Below are 20,111 nucleotides of genomic sequence, written 5' to 3' on the forward strand. Positions count from 1 at the left end.
AGCAACATTCTAAAATTGCTCATGTTTTTAAGTGACATTTGTTCCTTTTTCCACTGTAAAGTTGTTCAGGCTGGAACAAGCTCATCCAATGGAGCCCATAGTAACCTCTTCCAGCCATAATAAATCCCCTAAACTGAAAATCTCTGGCTTTAGCTTGCTTTAGCTCAGCCCTTCCTATTTGCTTGTTGAATGACTGTTCTGGTTATTCTGCAAGCACCATGAGAAATGCGGACTCACGTTGCACCAGATCTTTATAGTCCACAGCAGTAGTGCTGTTGGCTGTCTCTAGATTGCTTGCCATGCTCCATCTCTGACTTCTCCCTGGGGGCCTGATTTAACTGGCCTTCTTTCTTATGTGCTTCCCTGACCTGGAGGGCTAGAACTGTGTCCAGTAGACTGCCTGTAGTTCCAGTCTTGGCTTGTTTCAGCATATGTTCTTTGGTGCATCGTTCTACAGAAACCATTGGATGGGCCTAGGGACTCTAGTTTGATTAGCTTTAGGCTTTCTTCCTGGCTTTAGCTCCAGAGCTGTCTTGCCAGCATGGTCCTGACAGCCCTCAAGTGGCAGAGCTCAACTGTAAGCCTTTGTCAGCAGACACAGTGCAATATCTGCATGGTAGATCCGTCTTAATGCTGCTTTATCTTGACAATGCCAAGTATGGCATTTGCTGTTCTGTTCTTCAGTGTGAGCCATGCAGTTGGATTTCTTTTTGCTGCTTCTTGGGGTTTTTTTGGTGGGGGATTACTCTTTGTTGACTCTAGAAGATATAATGAGTCTGTAATAACACAAGAGACACAACCCTGGAAGGAGAAAGCCTAGATTCATCCTGTGGATCAGGGAAGTATAATTCACAAAATATTTATGTACTGCTGTATAAATAAAGGGGGAAGTGGAAGCTTATGAGTCTTAGCAGAAAACTGACATGTCAGCATCAAATGTTCCCATAACCAAATTCAGTATACATTTTTCAAGAACAAGGATATCTGATTCTTTCCCCCTCCTTATACCCTTAAACTTATTTCGAAATACACTATATTTATCAATATACTAATGACAACACATCCCTTTGGAACTGCTTTCTTGTCCCTACACCATAGCAACTGATGTAAATGAAACCAATGTGGTACCTGATATTCTCTGCATCTGATGCAGTCGATAAATGGTAACATAGGCAAGGCAGCTATTGGCAGTCCACCTTCTAGCATTCTTAAATATCTCTGGACCCCAACTAGGCAATTACTGAAATAATAAAATGTTCAAAGGTCATGAAAAGAAGAGAAGGCCTTTTATTTCACATCAGGTATACAGTGACCCCTAATCAGTGTGCTGTGTCATCACTTCTAAATTAATTTGATGAGAATTTACATTCCACCTTGCATAAATCTGTTTGAATGCCTAAGAGGTATACTAAAAATAATAAAAATTGTCAGGCAGAGCCAAATGCCAATGTGCTCTCTTAAAAGCCCCAGCTACAACAGAGAAGTAGGCTTTTTTAATAAAGGACACCTGGAAAAATCTGGGAAGGGAAGGTTAATTGATGGCCAAAGTTAATGTCAGTTGACTTCATTGCAACTAGGTTGTCTTGTATTCCTTTGATGTTTCTGGAATCCCCAACTGTTGCTTGCTGAAGGTGCTTGCTTTTTGCTCACCTTGTGACAAAGAGCTTTTCAGCCAGAAAGACTTGCATTGACTTTAGTTAAAAGCTGTCAAGTGATATATTGGTGAGGGTTTTGGGTTGCAGTTTATGTTCTCAGTGAGCCTGAGTTGGATAGCTGGAACTAAAATTTGTACAAATTGTGACTGACCCTAAGATTGGTTAATCTGCCTGGATGTTTTCATCTTTTAAAGCAGCAGTTGCTCCCATTTTTCTATCTATCTCTCCCAGCTGCTAAAATATAAAACTTAGTTTCCAGAATGTTTGCAGCTCAAGGCAAGGAATCTGAAAGGACTTTCCAAATCACTTGTTCTGTCAGTCTAGCCCCTGAAAAATTTGGACTGTTCATTCCTTGACTTTGTTTGAAATGAGCAGCACTGTGGGCCATCCTGTAGGTAAATTAATTGATAATGGATGGAGTAGCGCGTTTTCTGAGAATTGGTTCCTAAGACTACCCAATGAAACTTATAATATTGTACCTCCTGACTAGCAGGCTACCTTTTGTTACAAAGCACTCTGCCCTTCCCCTAGCCCTAGCCTTAATCTTACCACCCTTTTCCTTGGGTATCTCGTTCGCTCAGGTAACCAAGTCTCCCCACAATAGACCATGATGTGTTTTGTTTCAAAGCTGTTCCATGGTGCAGTTTTCTCACTCAGGCTTCTAGCCTGCTCAACTTCATGGAGCCTTCACATAACCTAATAACACATTTGCCTTCTCTTCTCAGTTCCCTTGCCTCTATCCATGTTTGTTATTTTTCCTTGGGCTGGTTAGGAACCTTAAGGAAACCCATAAAGAAACTTCTACTTTTCAACCATATTGGAAGGGTTTTAGGAGCCCAAACTAATGCTAGATATAAAGGCATAATGCAGTCTCCCCCGTGGTGTGGAATGCTTCTGGATAAAAGACTTCAAAATATCATGCCTCCACAGTTACACATGCAGACATGTGTGTTAAAGTGTGATTAGGCACATGTCCTGGCTTACTGTCGGGGAAGAGCTGTAGCTCATTGGGAAATCCACGTTCAGTCCCTTGCATCTCCTGGTAGGGCTGTGAAAGGCCTCTGAGAGCCATTGTTAGTCAATGTAGACAACACCAAGCAGTCAGTTCTGAGCCAGCTGGATAACTCATCTAACCCAGTACAAGGCAGCCTGTCAGGCATGCTTTGACTTTAATTTCATAACACACGTGAAAAGCATGAATGTTGGTTAAAACCCAGCATACACATTTGTCACACTGAGTATTAAAGACACACACCCTTCTATTCACATTGAAGCTGTTCATTCTTGGAAGCAAAACTTAGTTTCTCTTAGAAGATTATGAGCTAATTTCTGGCATGAATTCAACCTTGGGTACCTGTTGTTGCAATAGCATCTTCTTTTATTAGGCTGCCAAGAGTATACTCAACACTTAATACTGAAAGTACAAAGGCTTTATGTGGACACCATAATCTGGTGCATAAACCTTTATTATTTTGTGACAATCGCATATATTTTTAGACCTTCGAAGGAAAGCTTACTTTGACTTCCTTATTTGCAGAACAACTCAATATGGCAAGGGCAAGTCAGGATTAAAAAACACAGTGGGGCCCTGTTTCTGATCTACTCTTAGGCAGCAAAACTTTCTGTTCATTTAGATCAGAGGGGGACAATCCATGGGCCATTCCAGCCCCCAGCCCCTGCTTTCCATGTGTCCTCTCAAGACCCCTCCCAATTTAGGAATTTAAAGATCTGCATTTTAAGAAATTAAAATGCACAATACTGCCTCAAAGCACAGCTAGGTCACGCCCCCCCCTGCAAAAAATGGATCCAAGCTGGTTTAAGGGAAAATTCATCAGAATACAATAGTTCTCAATAAACAACAGGATAGATATTGCTATGTCCGCCACTACTCAAACCAGCAGTGGAGAATGTTCTGGATGCAAAGTAAATGGGAGTGTGTACACAGCCACAGAATATACACTACTACTGTGGCTTCTAAAATGTAATTATATATTTTTTTTAAAAAAAAATTAATTAAGCTACACATTTCACCCCTGGGATATTTCATCAAAACATTCACATGCATGCTTGGTAATTACTTCTATCCTGTCTATAAATTATGAAGTTGTCGCTATTGGCTCATTCATTATTTCAGTCAGAATGCCTCCAGAGGCATTTGCGTATTAATTTGAATTTCTAACCAGCCCCGTTTGTAGGCTTAGAGTAAAAAAAAACAAAAACAAACCCTCCAACATCCAATAGCTAACAATATCAAATATGCTAAAAATGGAGATTAAAAATATACAACCTAAAATTTTCCCATGCCAATCCCCAGTAACGGAAAGCATGCTTAGTGAAGTCTTAAATAGTTTGTGGGAAATTCATGTGTTCATACTTTAGCAAATCAGAGAGAGTGAATTCCCAAGATCAGAGATCGTCTGCTGAGCAAGCCCTTGTCAGACTTGTGTGATGGAAACCAAGGAGCTGCTTAAAGGGCTGCTTTCAGCAGTAGTGGGAAAGGAATGAATTATGGGTAAGGACTGTTAGAAGACTGGTAATACCCAGCGCCTTGGGTTAGGATCACAGGGAGCTGCCTGATGCCAAGTCAGACCATTGGTCTCTTTAGTCCACATTGACCGAGAGTGGATCATGAAGTTTTCTCTCCTTGCCCTACATTGAGATGCTGAGGATTGAACCCAAGACCTTTTGCAGTAAAAACATGCACTCTGTGACTGAACCTCAGCCCGTCCCAAAGTATGAGATTATGTTTGAGAGGCACACAAAGCCTCTGATGCTTCTGGTAATTCCCTTGACACGATTAGGCAGTTTTCTTTATACCAGATGTAAACTTCAAGCAGCACAGAACTCATTGGAACAGACTCTCTTTAGGGAGGGTGGTGGATGGTTGCTAGATCCCAGATCAGTAGGGAGGGTTACTGCTGTCTTTCAAGACTAGGCAAAAGGCATACTTGGCCATTGTCAGTAATGGCTACATTATTAAAGCAGGAGCAGTTTAAGTAAAACCACAATGATCATGCATATAAAGTATATCGTGTCTGTTTTGCCACTTAGCAGTCAGCCAAAAAGGTCCTCTGACATGTCCCAAAATGCTCCTTTCTTCATTGGGCAGTTGCTCCAGCCCTTTGACCATTTTGGTTGCCCCTTTTCTGACCCTTTTCCATATCTGCAGCGATCTTTTTAAATGTGACCAAAAAATGTACACAGTATTCCAAGTGTGGCTGCACCATAAATCTGCATGAATACATGGGAATAATACACTAATAAAAATGAAACAAACCAGAACAAAGGTGGCATTGGAAGGTCTCTTTTCAAATCACAGGAAGCCTAAAGTCTGTTATCTTAGAATCATAGAGTTGGAAGGTACCCCAAGGGTCATCTAGTCGAACCCTCTGCAATGCTCCAATGAAGCAGTTGGCAAGTCTATTAGGAGGATACTCCCTCTCTAAAGAAAGCTAGTAGACTTTGGTGTTTATAACAGCATTGAAGTAGTCTTGGATATAAAACAGCTTTTCCTAACCGCCCACAAATTTTAGACTACAGCTCCCATCAACCCTGACTATTGGGCATACTTTGGCGGGGGCTGATGGGAGTTGTAGCCCAAAACATTGGAAGGCACTAGGTTGGGGAAGGCTAATACAAAGAATGGTTCTGGTGCTCATAGCACTTGTGTGGCTTCCATGCCAGTTTCCCTTGAGCATTGGTGTCAGTCATGTTGTGGAATGATGACAGGCCTGCATTTTGCTAAAAAGATGCATATCTGCCCAAATGGCCTACCTGCAGGCACACATGTTGATAATTAAGGAAACGGAGGTTCTTTTACATTACTTTAGACATGCCAGCCTTCATTTTATGAGGCTTTCTATTCATGAGTTCACAGTACAAGGACTTCATAACCCAAGCTTTTGTTTCTCAAGTTGCATATGCTCACGTTGGACAGAGAGGAATCTGCTTTTATTCAGAGTTCAGTTTTCAGGGGAAGTGGGTCTGCGTGGCAAGCAAAGGTTAGGTTCTGTCCAACTTTCTCTTTTCTGTGCATGTGTGTGTGTGTGCGTGCGTGCGTGCGTGTGTTCCATCTGTATAGATTTAATATAAGTTAAGAAGCTGATTATGCAATCAGGGTTTTTCCTTTCAGAAAGTGAACAATATTAATGGTAAGGCTGAGAACATTAGCTTCAGTTTTACAACTGTGCCAGAACTTAGAGCAAATAAAACAATAGCCACATACACATGCTTTCCATCTGTTACGCTGTCATTGCCATTTATGTAGTCACAGTGATAGCAGATGAAATAGGCTGTCATCCAGAGCTCCATTGGGCTCTGATGCTCCCAGAAAGCTTTGTATTTAGCAGGGAATGCGCAGCATCCTCAGAGATAGGAAGCAGGGCTCATTTCATCCCGTTCTGCTGAAAGACCAGCTCCATCAGGCCTCCCTCTCCCTCAAGAGTCCCCTGACAGCAGCTATTCCATCAGGCTGCCTCAGTAGGAAAGATGCAGTTTGCAAGAGATATTAAAAAGTATCTGTAAAGTTAAAAGCAAATAATTACAGCATTTATTTAAAAACCCCAATAAAAATCAATGATAAACTAATAATGATGATGATGATTGATGTTTGAGATTGTAAGCATCCAGGCAGGGTCTTATTTTTATTGATTGTATGTAAGATTGTATGTAAGGGACGCGGGTGGCGCTGTGGGTAAAAGCCTCAGCGCCTAGGGCTTGCCGATCGAAAGGTCGGCGGTTCGAATCCCCGCGGCGGGGTGCGCTCCCGTTGCTCGGTCCCAGCGCCTGCCAACCTAGCAGTTCGAAAGCACCCCCGGGTGCAAGTAGATAAATAGGGACCGCTTACTGGCGGGAAGGTAAACGGCGTTTCCGTATGCTGCGCTGGCTCGCCAGATGCAGCTTTGTCACGCTGGCCATGTGACCCGGAAGTGTCTCTGGACAGCGCTGGCCCCTGGCCTCTTAAGTGAGATGGGCGCACAACCCCAGAGTCTGTCAAGACTGGCCCGTACGGGCAGGGGTACCTTTACCTTTACCTTTAAGATTGCATGGGAGCCTTTTTGGCTGAAGAGCTCTAAATAAATAAACATATTCCTGCCAGTATTGGGCTATGCCTCCTTATACCGTGGCATAGAACAGGCATGTCCAACTCCCAAGAGACTGCGATCTACTCCCAGTATAAAAAAACTGGCAGTGATCTACCCATTGTCATTGGAGGGAGGAGGAGCGTTTTTGACCTTTTGGGGGGGGATTGCACAGAGTTTGTAAGCTTTCCCCCCGTAACTTTTTGTACACAATAAGGATTCCGCAATCTATCAGGATCAGCTGGGGATCTACTGGTAGATCGCAATCTACTGGTTGGACATCCCTGGCATAGAAGATTCCCCAGCAAAGCATTAAAGTGACTGATCCAACTCCTGCTTGAGCAAAGCTTCATGATTATTACATTGGAAGTTTTCGTGTTCTCCTGGAGTTGCTGGGTTGATAAAACAGTGGGAGTTTAGTAAACATTTGTTTAAAATACACAGCCTGGAAGAATCCGGTTTAGCATCTTGATTAAGTATCAAGGTATGATAGGAATAAATATTGTCACTTTTCAAAGTATTTTAATTCCACTCTTCTACCAACTTTCAAAGCAGTTTACAGATCAATAACAATAATAATAACAACAAAAAGCAATCCCTCAGGCATGCAATATGAAGGACATCACAAGAAAGAAAAGCAGAGAGAAGGGAAAAAAGCAATCTCCAGTGCCTATCAGAGTTACAGTTCTTTGAATAACCAGCTGGGATGGAAACAATTCAGCTAGCCTGATTGAATGGCTTCTGCTCTGTGGGCAGTAGAAAGCATTATACAGTTTCGAAGCACATTTTGACTTTCACAGGTACAAACCAAGTAAATGGTGCTGTTTCCTGCCCACCTGTTTCAGTGTGTACCATCCTCCTCTACCCCCTCCCCCCTCCCCCCGCATTCAGATTATATGCCTATGTGAAGGACTGTGCACACACAAAGGATTATGGGCAAAGTTTCTCTGCATTCAAGGTAAACGCTCCTGTCAACTTGCATCCTTCAATGGCAAGTAGCTCTCTTCTTTCTCTGGCCATGTTTAAAAAGGCAGCTTCCCATTGGAGATCCTGAGAGATACAAAGGAAGGGGCTGATGGCATTGGGTTGGCATCTGTCTGTGGCAGGAGTGTGGAACTTGTGGCTTTCCAGATGGGTGTTGGACTTCAACACCCATCAGCTTGACTATTGGCCATGCTGGTTGGAGCTGATGGGAGATGCACTTCAGCAACATTTGGAGGGCCAAAGGTTCCCTACCCCTGGCGTAAGGCATTCCTGAAAATGAGCCTATTGTTATTTCATAGAATTGTAGTGTTGGAAGGAACATGAGGGTCATCTGGTCCAACAGCCTAGAATGCAGGAATCTTTCACCCAACATGGGGCTCAAATTCCACAATCCTGAGTTTTAGTCTCATACAGGGCTTAATGTGGGGGGCAGGGGAGCCAGAGCCCAGGGCACATAATTTTGAGTGGCACGAATGAGGCACCCCCATGTAGGAATCCTCCTACTGCCCTGCACGCCGCTACTCTAGCCCAAGTTAAGCAGACTTAAGCCCCATTGTAATAAATGTGTTGCAACTCTTTATCTTAGCTTGGTTTGGGATGTAATTTTACATCCAGTTGTACATGATTGATTTGCGTGCAGGCCTAAAGCCATTTGTTAAAAAGCTTGTGCAGTCTGGTTGGCAGAAACAAACATCACTTTGTTACTGTTTGCATCACTTCTTTAACTAAAGTTCCATGTGCACAGAAACCAACAAAGTCTAGCTTAACATCTGCATCCATCTGGGAGCAATATTATGGTACTGTTTCTACAAACAGTTGTGCCATTGAAATTAATGTAAAACAAGCTTCCACCATTGTTGAATAAATATTGTAAACCTCTCCTTATGTTAAATAAGCGTAAGCCTCTACTTATGATAGATTAATCTAAGTTTATATTGGATTGTTGGAACCGGCATAACTAGCACAATCATCGAAAAGTCCTGGCTAAGAGATGGGTCTGAGGCAATGAATAATCTAATTAAATACAATTGCCCAAAATTTATACAGTATTACAGATACAGCACAAATCACCCACCTCTTAACAGCCTCTTAAAGCCTGCAAAACTGTAGGATTTGTTACTAGATCATTGGTTAGCGTGTGCTTGTTCTTTATAAATAGTGTCTAATTAGCTGTGATAATGAATTCAGTCCATTCAGCAAAATACTTCTGTTTTGGCTTGCAGATTTAAATTTAAACTCCCCCCACCTAACATATATCCAGTGCTTTAGGGAGCCGCTATAAATTGTCCATTAAGATTTTAGCAAACAGGCAACATGTTTCTTGTCTTCTGTTGAATACCAAAAGTAACCTTTGTCAGTAAGACGCGTAATTCAGTTTCATAATCAACTTGTGTACAACTGCAGAGCATTTGCTTTAAGGATACTGATGCTGGCAAAACTTTCAACTTCTGCCCATGTGGTAAGGCTAGAATTTGTGGGAGTGCATAATATTAGAATGAACACACACCCTGATGGGGCAGGCATTGTAAGCCGGCACATAACCATTTCATCAACATCAAAGCATTTGTGGAAGTCACTGACATTGCAGGGAGCAACCACTGCACAATTGCAATCACACTGCTCCAGAGAGCATCAGAATTGGGTGATAGTCACTTTCTATACAAGTTTTCATTCAGGCACCCTTTGAGTAAGTGCATGCATTGGGGGGAAATAATAAACCATGCTTTGGAATAATTAGGGTGTCAATTTGGAAATAACAAAAAATATGCTAATGTCCTTGTATTTCTAGATCCACAAGTAGTTGTTTAATTTCTTCTGGAGCATGAGCATTTGTTTAAAAAAAGAAGAGAGAGGAAACATGAAATGGTTAATGCATAAGTAGTGTCAAAATGTGAGAGAGACATAAGCCTTCATGGCATTATGTAGTTCTTAATATTTTGTATGTTTTCTCACTAATAGAAAGACTTCTGCAGCTTAAAAATACCTTATTTTCTGAGCCAAACGGGTGTTTACTGATTTGGCTTTGCAGTACCACTTAGTAATTGTCATGTTGAATCTATTTTGTATTCATGTGGGTGACATATGTTGTTGTTGCTGTTTAATAGAAATTCCACAATTACCCTAAACTCTGATTGTATTTCAGAACATTTCATATATTATAGATACCATTTCTAGACTGCGATAGTGATAACAAGTGTGTAGATTTATCTAAAAGGTATTACCATCCTCATAATGCAATCCTATACATACTGGAAGTTAGTTCCAGCCTCAGAACCCAGTACAGTGGTACCTCGGGTTAAGAACTTAATTTGTTCTGGAGGTACCTTTAGCTAATGGGGCCTCCCGCTGCTGCTGCGCCACCGCTGCACGATTTCTGTTCTCATCCTGAAGCAAAGTTCTTAACCCAAGGTACTACTTCTGGGTTAGCGGAGTCTGTAACCTGAAGCGTCTGTAACCTGAAGCATCTGTTACCCGAGGTACCACTGTACTGTATTTTCACTGATACATGTGAACAGCTCTGAGACTGCCCCTCTCTCTCTCTCTCTCTCTCTCTCTCTCTCTCTCTCTCTCTCTCATTGAATAGTGAGATAAAATGCCAGTAAGAATGAATGAATGAATGAATGAATACTGGTTTGCAACGTCAATTAGTAAACACAGACGCCAGTAGGGATGGATAATTTTTTGGCCAGACCTGGATTGTGGTGCGCAACACAGAATCTCTACCTGACGTCTCTCAGATCACCAATTTAAAGCTTTACTCCTGTGCATTGAACCAAGTGGAGCTTACTTCCAAGTAAACAAACATAGGCCTGTGCTTCATGGTACTCTGTGCAGTCCAGGTCCTGACTTTGTAGCATATATGCATTTTACATTTTTCTCCTTTGTCTAAAATGTGTCTTTCTCTCCCCCCCCCCAATTCTCTCATTCAGGTATCAAATCCATACTGGTCTTCAGCATTCAGTCATAAGGCCCACTCAGCCGAACTGTTTACCGCTGGATAATGTGACACTACCTCAGAAGCTGAAGGAAGCTGGCTACTCCACCCACATGGTTGGCAAATGGCACTTGGGCTTCTACCGCAAGGAATGCATGCCAACACAGCGAGGGTTTGATACCTTTTTTGGTTCTCTCTTGGGCAGCGGCGATTATTACACTCATTACAAATGCGACAGTCCTCGGATGTGCGGCTACGACTTGTATGAGAATGACAATGCTGCGTGGGATCATGACAATGGCATGTACTCAACGCAGATGTACACACAAAGAGTGCAACAAATCTTAGCCTCCCATAACCCCAGGAAACCCATATTTTTGTACATTGCATACCAAGCTGTCCATTCTCCACTTCAGGCACCAGGCAAGTATTACGAGCGTTACCGATCGATAAATAATATAAACCGACGTAGGTATGCTGCTATGTTGGCATGCTTGGATGAAGCTATCAACAATGTGACTCTTGCATTAAAGAGGTATGGTTATTATAACAATAGCATTATCATTTACTCATCTGACAATGGAGGGCAGCCCACAGCCGGTGGAAATAACTGGCCTCTCAGAGGAAGCAAGGGGACATACTGGGAAGGAGGGATCCGAGCAGTTGGCTTTGTTCATAGCCCTCTGCTTAAAAACAAGGGGTGTGTATGCAAGGAGCTCATCCACATAACAGACTGGTTCCCTACTCTGATCATGTTAGCTGAAGGGCAGATTGATGAGGACACCGAACTGGATGGCTATGATGTGTGGGAGACCATAAGTGAAGGCCGACGGTCTCCAAGGATGGATATTTTGCACAACATTGATCCTATCTACACCAAAGCCAAAAACGGTTCCTGGGCAGCTGGCTTTGGACTATGGAACACGGCGATTCAGTCAGCGATCCGTGTGAACCACTGGAAACTATTGACGGGGAACCCAGGATACAGCGACTGGGTCCCTCCGCAGTCGTTCAGTAATGCTGGCCCCAGTCGCTGGCACAACGAACGAGTTTCATGGACCGCTGGGAAAACCGTGTGGCTGTTCAACATCACGGCTGACCCATATGAGCGAGTGGACCTTTCCAGTAAGTACCCAGAGGTGGTAAAGCAGCTGTTGCGTAGGCTTTCGCAGTTCAACAAGACTGCTGTTCCTGTCCGATACCCACCTAAGGACCCCAGGAGTAACCCCAATTTTAATGGAGGCGTTTGGGGCCCATGGTTCAAGGAGAATGAGAAGAAGAAGAAACCCAGCAAAAACAAAGCAGACACTAAGCAAAATAAAAATAAAAACAAGAAGAAACCTGATAGAAGAAAAGGACATTCCCTAAGGTGCTTTGCAGGTGGATAGTTTCAGTGGTTCCCTAAGGTGCTTTGCAGGTGGATAGTTTCAGTGGTTCCCTAAGGTGCTTTGCAATGGTTTCTTATGCTGCAATCCTAAGCATACATACTGAGAAAGACTACCAAATGTAGTGGTAGCTAAACTTCCAGGTAACTGTTTAGGCTCAAGAGTACATTGCTAAACCAGAGCAAAATAGTCCCCAAAATTCATAATTTGCAGACATACCAACACAGTAGAAGTGCCATTTTTCTTTGGTCTTACATTGTAGCAACAGAGACATATGTCAGATGCAGTTGCCCTCACTACCTTATCTTCCATACAGTGGAGGGTTACTCACACATTATTGCTCAAACCATAGGGGAAAAGGCTACAGCTCAGTGGTAGAGCAAAAGTGTTGCATGCAGAAGATCCTCTGTTCAACCCCCAGCCACTCCAGGTAGGGCTGGGAGACACTCCTATCTAAAAAGCCATGGAGATCTGCTGCCACTCAGTGCTGAAAATTCTGAGCTAGGTGGACCAAAGGTCTGACTTGGTATAATGCAACTTCCTGTGGTCTTATGCTGTCTCTGTACCCTACTTTTGTAGAACACATGGTGATATGTGTTCGAATGCACCTGTTTATTTTAATAACCATGTAAAAAGCCAAACTGGTAAAATATTCTCCATTGCTGGGAGAAAATGAAGACCAAAAAAGGGATAAAACATTAAAACATTAAAATGAGTTGCCCCCTTATGTTATCTTGATGAAGCACAGCCAGCCATTAAGCTACCAGAAATAGCCTGAATAACTTGTGAAAAAGCTGCTTCTAATTAAATTTTGCCTAGCTTTCAACTGGAAAGGATTTTTTCCTTCCCAGAATGTGCCAGGCTACAATTCCTTCCAATAAAAACAAGCTATGCACACACATACAAAACTGCTAATACATGGTTATAATTACAGAAAGATGTAGAGTTATAGATTGAAACTCTTTGCTGGATTATGTGCGCACAATCCCATACAATATATACACAGAATTGTGCACAGAATTGCAGCCTTATAAAGGTATTCACCAGCAGTGCTTGGTAGATTGCATACCAACTGACTGAATCCAAAAGGCTGTGTGCACTCCAGCACATATGAAGCTTCAGATAAGTAGGCTTTCTCTATTCACTTTAATAAGTGATTTGTGTGCATTAAGGTGGCCAGACTTCAACCATGAAACATATATCAAAAGAAGGTCTTACTGACTTAGCAAGAGGTTGCTTATATGTATGGATTGTAGCCAGTGGCTGAAAGAGCCAGGCATGCAGCCCAGTCCCATTGTTGATTGGAGAAGGCAAAGATCCATGAACACAAGCCGTTCTGCAGCTGATAATGAGAAGAAGCTCATTCAGGATGTCCAACTGATAAATGGATGGGCATAGTCTAAATATGGTTCACAGCTTCCTCTGTTGAAGAGAGAAAGGTCAGAAAATAGTTTTTGGCAAATGCCTTACCCCAGAGGTTTTCAACCTTTTTGAGTCCACGATTCCCTTGGTCAACTTTCTGCGGCACCCCTGTGGGGCTCAGGAGCCCAGTTATGTCACCCTTTTTTTGAACACCCTCCCTTGTGGAGTATTCCCTGAGACTCCTCTGTTCTCCCCTCTCTTTGGGAGTCCTCTGGGCAGCCGCAGCTACCTACCCCAAATAGAGTTGCCTACTCACACTGCCTCACAGGGGCCTAGCCAGCCAGAGGCACCATTTACCTGGGTAACCAAGGCTTCTGCAATAAACAGCTGTGCAAGCCTTTGGGAAGCAGAGATGCAAGAGGGCATCAGAGCCCAGCGTGCCATGGCACACTGCTTGAAAACCACTGCCTTAGCCACACTATGCAAACCCTAACACCTGTGGTGGAAAACAAGATAAGGATTTTCACTTTCCGTTTCCAGACTTCAGAACTTCCCATTCTGGGTGCTGATGTAAGGCCAGCTCCCACTGTTCCAAACAGAGGAAACCTGTGACCCTCTTGATGATGTTGGACTGCAGTTCCCATCATCCCTGAACTTCATTGGCCATGCTGGCTGGGCCCAATGGAAGTGGGTCTGCCACAATATCTGGAGGGCTGTAGGTTCCCCACCCCTTCACTATTCACTCATCCATGGGTAGTCTCACCCTGAAAGAACAGTCTGTAGTAGGTCCTGTTTGTGAAGGAAGCTAAGGAAGGGAAGAAGAGGCCAGAGACAAGGGGAGAACAGTAACAACTGTGACAGGTTGGTAACTTGGCAGCATTGGCGAGGTGAACAAGTGGAATACTTCAGCTTGTAATACATACATAATTTATTTTGAGGTACAGCACACCAATGACTTTTTGCTCCCATAGTTTTCCTGCGGGTCATTTGTTGGTCCACTGTTATTCCTAGGAGAATGTTGTTTCATGTAGCAATATCTGCAAGTACTGTAAAATCAGAAATAACTGTAAGAGGGGGGAGTTATCTGGATGCATTCTTCCATTCTGTGTTTTGTCTGCAAGCATGTTAAAGTGGTTATCTGGCTGTGTAGTCACACACTTTTCTTTATGGAAGCAAAACTCTTGGATGTTTAAAGAAGAGGGAGGAAGGGGGAATGGAAAAAGGGTAAACTCTAAACATTTTATTTATGTATCTATTAAAAATAGTTTATTTTTATGGTGATAATCAGAATAGCCTCTGTTGTCTTTTTTTGTAACAGTTTTTTTTAAAAAACGACAGCAACCCAGTTTTCAGATTTTGCAATTTTTATATGAAAATGGAAGTTGGACTTTTTGTTTTGGGCAGACACTTGTCTCCACCTCACCCTGGTCAGTAGAAACCTTCACCATTATCCTCACAAAGCAGGTGAAATAGCAGAAGATGGGTAGAAAGCCAGTTGCCTCTGTTCCTTAATTGTGGTTGGTCCTAAATCACTGGTAAATGAATATTTTACTGTTTTCACAAAAATGAATCTATAAACAACATTTGATAAAGCAATTTCTAACTCATTAACCACTCTTGCTATATTGTGTCCAGTACTTTCAGTACTTTCAGTAGGGACTGTGTTTGCAAGGGCACATGAGAAAGATATTCTTGGGGGTTGGATCTCAAATTAACCCCCATTCCTTTCTTTTGGACACCTTCTGAGAGGGTAGGATCAGGTCTGTAAAAGATGAACTAGCCACACTAGTCTGGTAACACCAACACATATGCATACCTTGCACAGGTAAGAAATAGTATCTCTGCAAAGTTTCCATTCAAGGTACAAAAGTCGTATTCTTGCACTCGTATTCTTCTAGATCCAAGGGTTCTGGAACTCTCTCCATTATCAACACTGCACAGCAGTGTAAAAAGAATGAGAGAACAATGAGATGAAAGACCACAACATGATGAGTTCGTACTCTACAAGCTGAAGCCTGGAACCGATAAATCCTGTTTATCCAATTAGTGTGTTCTGCAACAGTCACCAGCAAAATAAACTATACAGCCTACTGCATTTATTTGAAACCTAAAGCTAAAATAAATTTCTGCAGATCACCATTCTTTAATATAAAATTAAGAACAGACCCAGTCTGGTGTAATTTACACAGTTTTTGCTGTGGAAGACTTAGGTTCATATCTTTGCTCAGAAACAAAGCACACTAGGCAAACTTTGGCTAGGCTAAGCTCTTTCGGCCTAATCAATATCACCATGTTGCCATGAGAATAAAATGAGCAAATCCAATATACACCACCTTGGAGGAAAGCCAAGAGATAAATTAGATGTATAGTCTCCTGTGTCTTAACAGCTAGAGGAGTGTAACAAGTTCATGGTGCCTGAAGACACATTAGTTCATGTTAAGTGCATACATAAATTTTGCCTTGAACAATTAAAAAGGATTAAAGCATTCTGTTGCCCTAGCACAACATATACATTTTTAAAAGGAAACAGACTTTTTGTGGTCAGGGACAGCAGGGAAATTCCTTGAAAAGAGTGGCATGAGCAAAGGATTAACGGGGAAAGTGTATAAACACCCTTCAAGCAATTCAGGATGAATGCTCAATAAACAGGTCATCTGGCGAAACCTTAGGTAAAGGTTTTCAGATCACTGCATCTCCATGGGAGGAATTGTTTGTCTTCTGCATTTCTGCTTGTCTAATAGGTTCTTTGACAACACAAGTCCTGCCAGGAAAAAATAGGCAGCCCTTGATGAGTTAAATTGACTCAACTTCGGCTCTAAAAGGATTAGAAAAGACCTGGTTGAAGAGCATTACCTCGAAAAGAATATTGTAGAGCTGGAAAAGGTTCAGAAAAGGGCAACCAAGATTATCAAGGAGATGAGAAGGAAAAGGTTGCAGCACGTGAGCCGTTTTCGTCTGGATGAAAGGTGAGTAAGTTGACATGATAGAAACTTATAATTATGCATGGCTTGGAGAAAGTGAAGAGTTTTTTTCTCAATAGTGCTAGAACGCATGAGCATTCAGTGAAGCTGCATGTTAGAAGATGCAGGGCAGATGAAAGAAAGTACATGGTGCATTGCTAAACTGTGGAACTCGCTCCCACTGGAGGCAGTGATGACAACCAATTTGCATGGCAATTTGCAAGAGAATTAGATTCATGCAGGATAGGGGGCTATCAGTGGCAACTAGCCATGATGGCTCTGCTCTGCCTCGGTGGTCAGAGATAGTAATGTTTCTGAATGCCAGTGTATGGGAATCACAGAGGGTGGTGAGTGCTCTTGTGCTTTGGTCCTGCTTACGGGTTTCCCACAGGCATCCAATAGGCCACTGTGAGAACAGGATGCTGAATGAGATGAGCAGCTCAAATTCAACCACAACGCGTGGCTAACAAGTATTATTAATGTATTATTAATGATTAGATCATAATCCAAAATTTACAAATCATAAACATCCACATATAATGTATGTATAAGTCCATAAACAAGAAATGGCAAACGTAATAAATATCAGGGAACACCACAATGAAGGCAGGATGAATTTCAATAGATAATGTCCAACAATATTGTAGTGGTGGGTGCGCCAACATGTAGACAGAGGCGTAGGAAGGTCAGGTGGTACCCAGTGCGGAAAATTTCTTGTCACACACACCCACACACCCACATTGATTTTTATTTATTTTTTTGCCTGCAAAAATGGTTTTAAGTTATTTCATATTTTCTCACAAAGGAATGTGGATTCTGGGCTTCTGATAACAAGTAGGCGACTATGGACAGTTACTTAAATCTACAGGATGGATTGTGTTTTGGCTTGTGTTATTTTATTTATATTTATTGTTTATTTATTTAATAAAATTTATTTAAAAAAACCTGCAAGTGGTTTACCAAAACAAAAAACAAAAAAACACCACAGCAGTAAAATCAAGAAAAAATAACAATCCTACCTTAAAACATACAAAAGCTAAAATATTAAGATTGAAATTACTTCAACTTCCTAAGCATCTAGGTATGCTTGCCTAAAGAAGAATGCTTTTAGCAGGTGCCCGAAAAGAGTCTAGCAAAGGAGTTCCAAAGTGCAGGTGCTGTCACAGTAAACAATGGAGTACAGATATTATGTGGAACCTGTAGTAGTGCTTGAAACTACTGAAGGGGAGGTTTTATTTATTGTGATTTCACCCTGCTCTGTATTATCTAATCTACTTGGCCTAGTCTCATTTTCTTCACATAGCCCGACTTTCCAGGACCTGGGAAGCCCAGCAGAGGGTAGGGCAGTAGGGCAGTTCATAAAAAACTTTAAAAAAAAAAGCCTGCTCCAAAGGTCTTACCTTACTAAACTAGAGATTATATAGCTATATCTGAAATTTCATGCATATCAGTTAATATCTTGACCTTGCTCCACTGAATTGAAATTTCAGCGTTCACGACATAGGAAAACAGCTATTTTCATGGAGGAAGGTCAAGATATTAACTGATATGCATGAAATTTCAGATATAGCTATATAATCCCTAGTGTAGTAAGGTAAGACCTTTGGAGCAGGCATTAAAAAAAAAAAATGAACCGCCCTAGTAGGGCAGTAATTGTTCCTTGATAATTTGTCACCCCCCTCCATGATGGTACATGGGGCGACCCTCCCCCCCCCTTTCCCATGCCCCTGCGTGTAGAATGCAGTAATGAACAGCAAACAGAACTGGAATAGAACATTGTTTCTGGGATAAGTCAACTGTTTCAAGGATGAAACTTCATCGGCAAATAAATTCCAAATGAATTGTCCGTTCAGGTACATATAATAACTATAGACCAGTGCTCACTAACAAGTGTAGCCAAATGAATGAGAAAAGCAGGCTTTTCTTATATTCATATTGCATCACCTTTTCTCTGGCTGAAGCTGCAAAAGACCAGTGAACTCAAGAGCAAAAAGCTCTTTAGACAAACAGATTAATAAGGATAAGCCTAGAGAGACAGACTTACTCTCCGGAAAAGGAATTGCTGGCCTATGAACTTGAGACGACTTCTCCAGATTGTTACTGGTATTAGAGGGCTGTGTAGGCAACCAAACAGAACTATGGTTGAACGTAGATAGCTGTATAGGTAGATGGACAGGCGTAGTTAATTTTTTTAAAACAGAATTCAAAGGCTGCTATCCATGGCTGTCAACATGGGAGGGAGACCATCTCTCACAAGATAATTAGATATCTAAAAACAGTCTATCGGATGAGCAAAAGCTCAAGTTGTTTTCAAACATGATATCAGGGAAACTTGGTGCTTGAGTTCAAGGCTTAAATTAAACCCAACCCTTAGCCCTCAAGCCTAATTTTAACATGAAAAATCAACCCCAAAGTGTGTAATGAGATTAATGCATACATATAGGAATATCCTACAGATGAGAAACTAGAGTAACTTTTCCAGACATTGCTGATCAAGGATATACATAATCATAGAATGCCATTCTGACCAGTGGAAACAATATGTTCAATTAGGCTGCAAAAACAATAGAAGGCTGGGTTTCTGCATCTCACTGCGGAGAAGTCCCTGTGCAATTGTGCACACTCAACTAAAATGTGTGGTCAGGTGTGGCTTCCATGCTGGTTTCCGCTCTGGCATTTTCCTCTAATTGTTTCTTTTTTGTATTTAGGAATGCTTTGTGTAGGTTTTCAAACCTACATTTTGTTACAAACTGCAATCTGGAACATTTTAAAATCTGCCCAGAGTTTTTACATTTTTATCCATGCAAATCTGCGTCCGATACGGACATAGGAAAACAAAAGGATTACATTTGTTTGCACTGAATTGCATGTATATAAATGTGTCTCAAATGAATCTGGATTTGATTAAGTCACCAAACTGATGAAATAAGCCTGCGAAACTGAATATAGCCTTCATAGTGCCAGACTCTTTTCTCAATGCTGCAAATCACTCTGATTTTAATGTGCAAATATTGCAGCATGAAGCCTTTAAAACGTTCATGTTTATCCAGGCATTTGATAACTGAAATATACTGCTTCTGGCAACCTTGACATTATTAGGCGTGTGGTTCTTTTGAAATGTTTTTAGATGTTAACTGTTTTAGGTATTTTTAAAAATTCAGTTTTTGATTGGGTCGTTTTAACATTTTGGTGTTTGCCACCCTGGAGTCATTTGCAAGGAAGAGCTGGATAGATGTTGTCATTGTCATGGTAGTTTCATTTCCCCACTAACTACTTATAACCAGGCCTTTGGCTGATTGAACATTCTATGGCCTCTTAAAAGTGTTTGTGGGTAGGGGAGCTATTGAGGATGATGATGATGATTGTGTTCTCACTTTGTATTTTGATGTTTTGAATTGTCCTATGATCTTCAGAGGAAAGGCAGTATGCAAATTAAACAAACAAACAAACAAAAAACAAATAATCAGCTTAAAAAACAAATAAACCCCACTCTGTCCCAAGTACCGTATTTTTCGCTCTATAAGACGCACCAAACCACAAGACGCACCCAGTTTTTGGAGGAGGAAAAGAAGAAAAAAAATATTCTGAATCTCAGAAGCCAGAACAGCAAGAGGGATCGCTGTGCAGTGAAAGCAGCAATCCCTCTTGCTGTTCTGGCTTCTGGGATAGCTGCGCAACTTGCATTCGCTTCATTAGACGCGCACACATTTCCCCTTTTTAGGAGGGAAAAAGTGAGTCTTATAGAGCAA

The 20,111-nt window shown here is 41.7% G+C and overlaps 1 protein-coding gene across 2 annotated transcripts in view; it reads left to right on the plus strand.

The window, feature by feature from the left end:
- The window catches only part of ARSJ (arylsulfatase family member J), a 32,333-nt gene extending 19,589 nt beyond the window's left edge, over nucleotides 1-12,744 (plus strand). The window contains exons 2-3 of one of the 2 annotated variants that reach the window (XM_053403665.1): nucleotides 10,651-12,024; nucleotides 12,062-12,744. In XM_053403665.1, coding sequence (XP_053259640.1) covers nucleotides 10,651-12,024; nucleotides 12,062-12,080 — 1,393 coding nt within the window. In that variant the 3' untranslated portion in view covers nucleotides 12,081-12,744. Of the gene's footprint in view, nucleotides 1-10,650 lie in introns of both variants that reach the window. The other variant, XM_053403664.1, reaches the window with a different exon arrangement.
- Nucleotides 12,745-20,111: the final 7,367 nt, after the last annotated feature.

This window comes from Podarcis raffonei, chromosome 9 (genome assembly GCF_027172205.1).
Source record: "Podarcis raffonei isolate rPodRaf1 chromosome 9, rPodRaf1.pri, whole genome shotgun sequence".
Classification (NCBI taxonomy): Eukaryota; Metazoa; Chordata; class Lepidosauria; order Squamata; family Lacertidae; genus Podarcis; species Podarcis raffonei.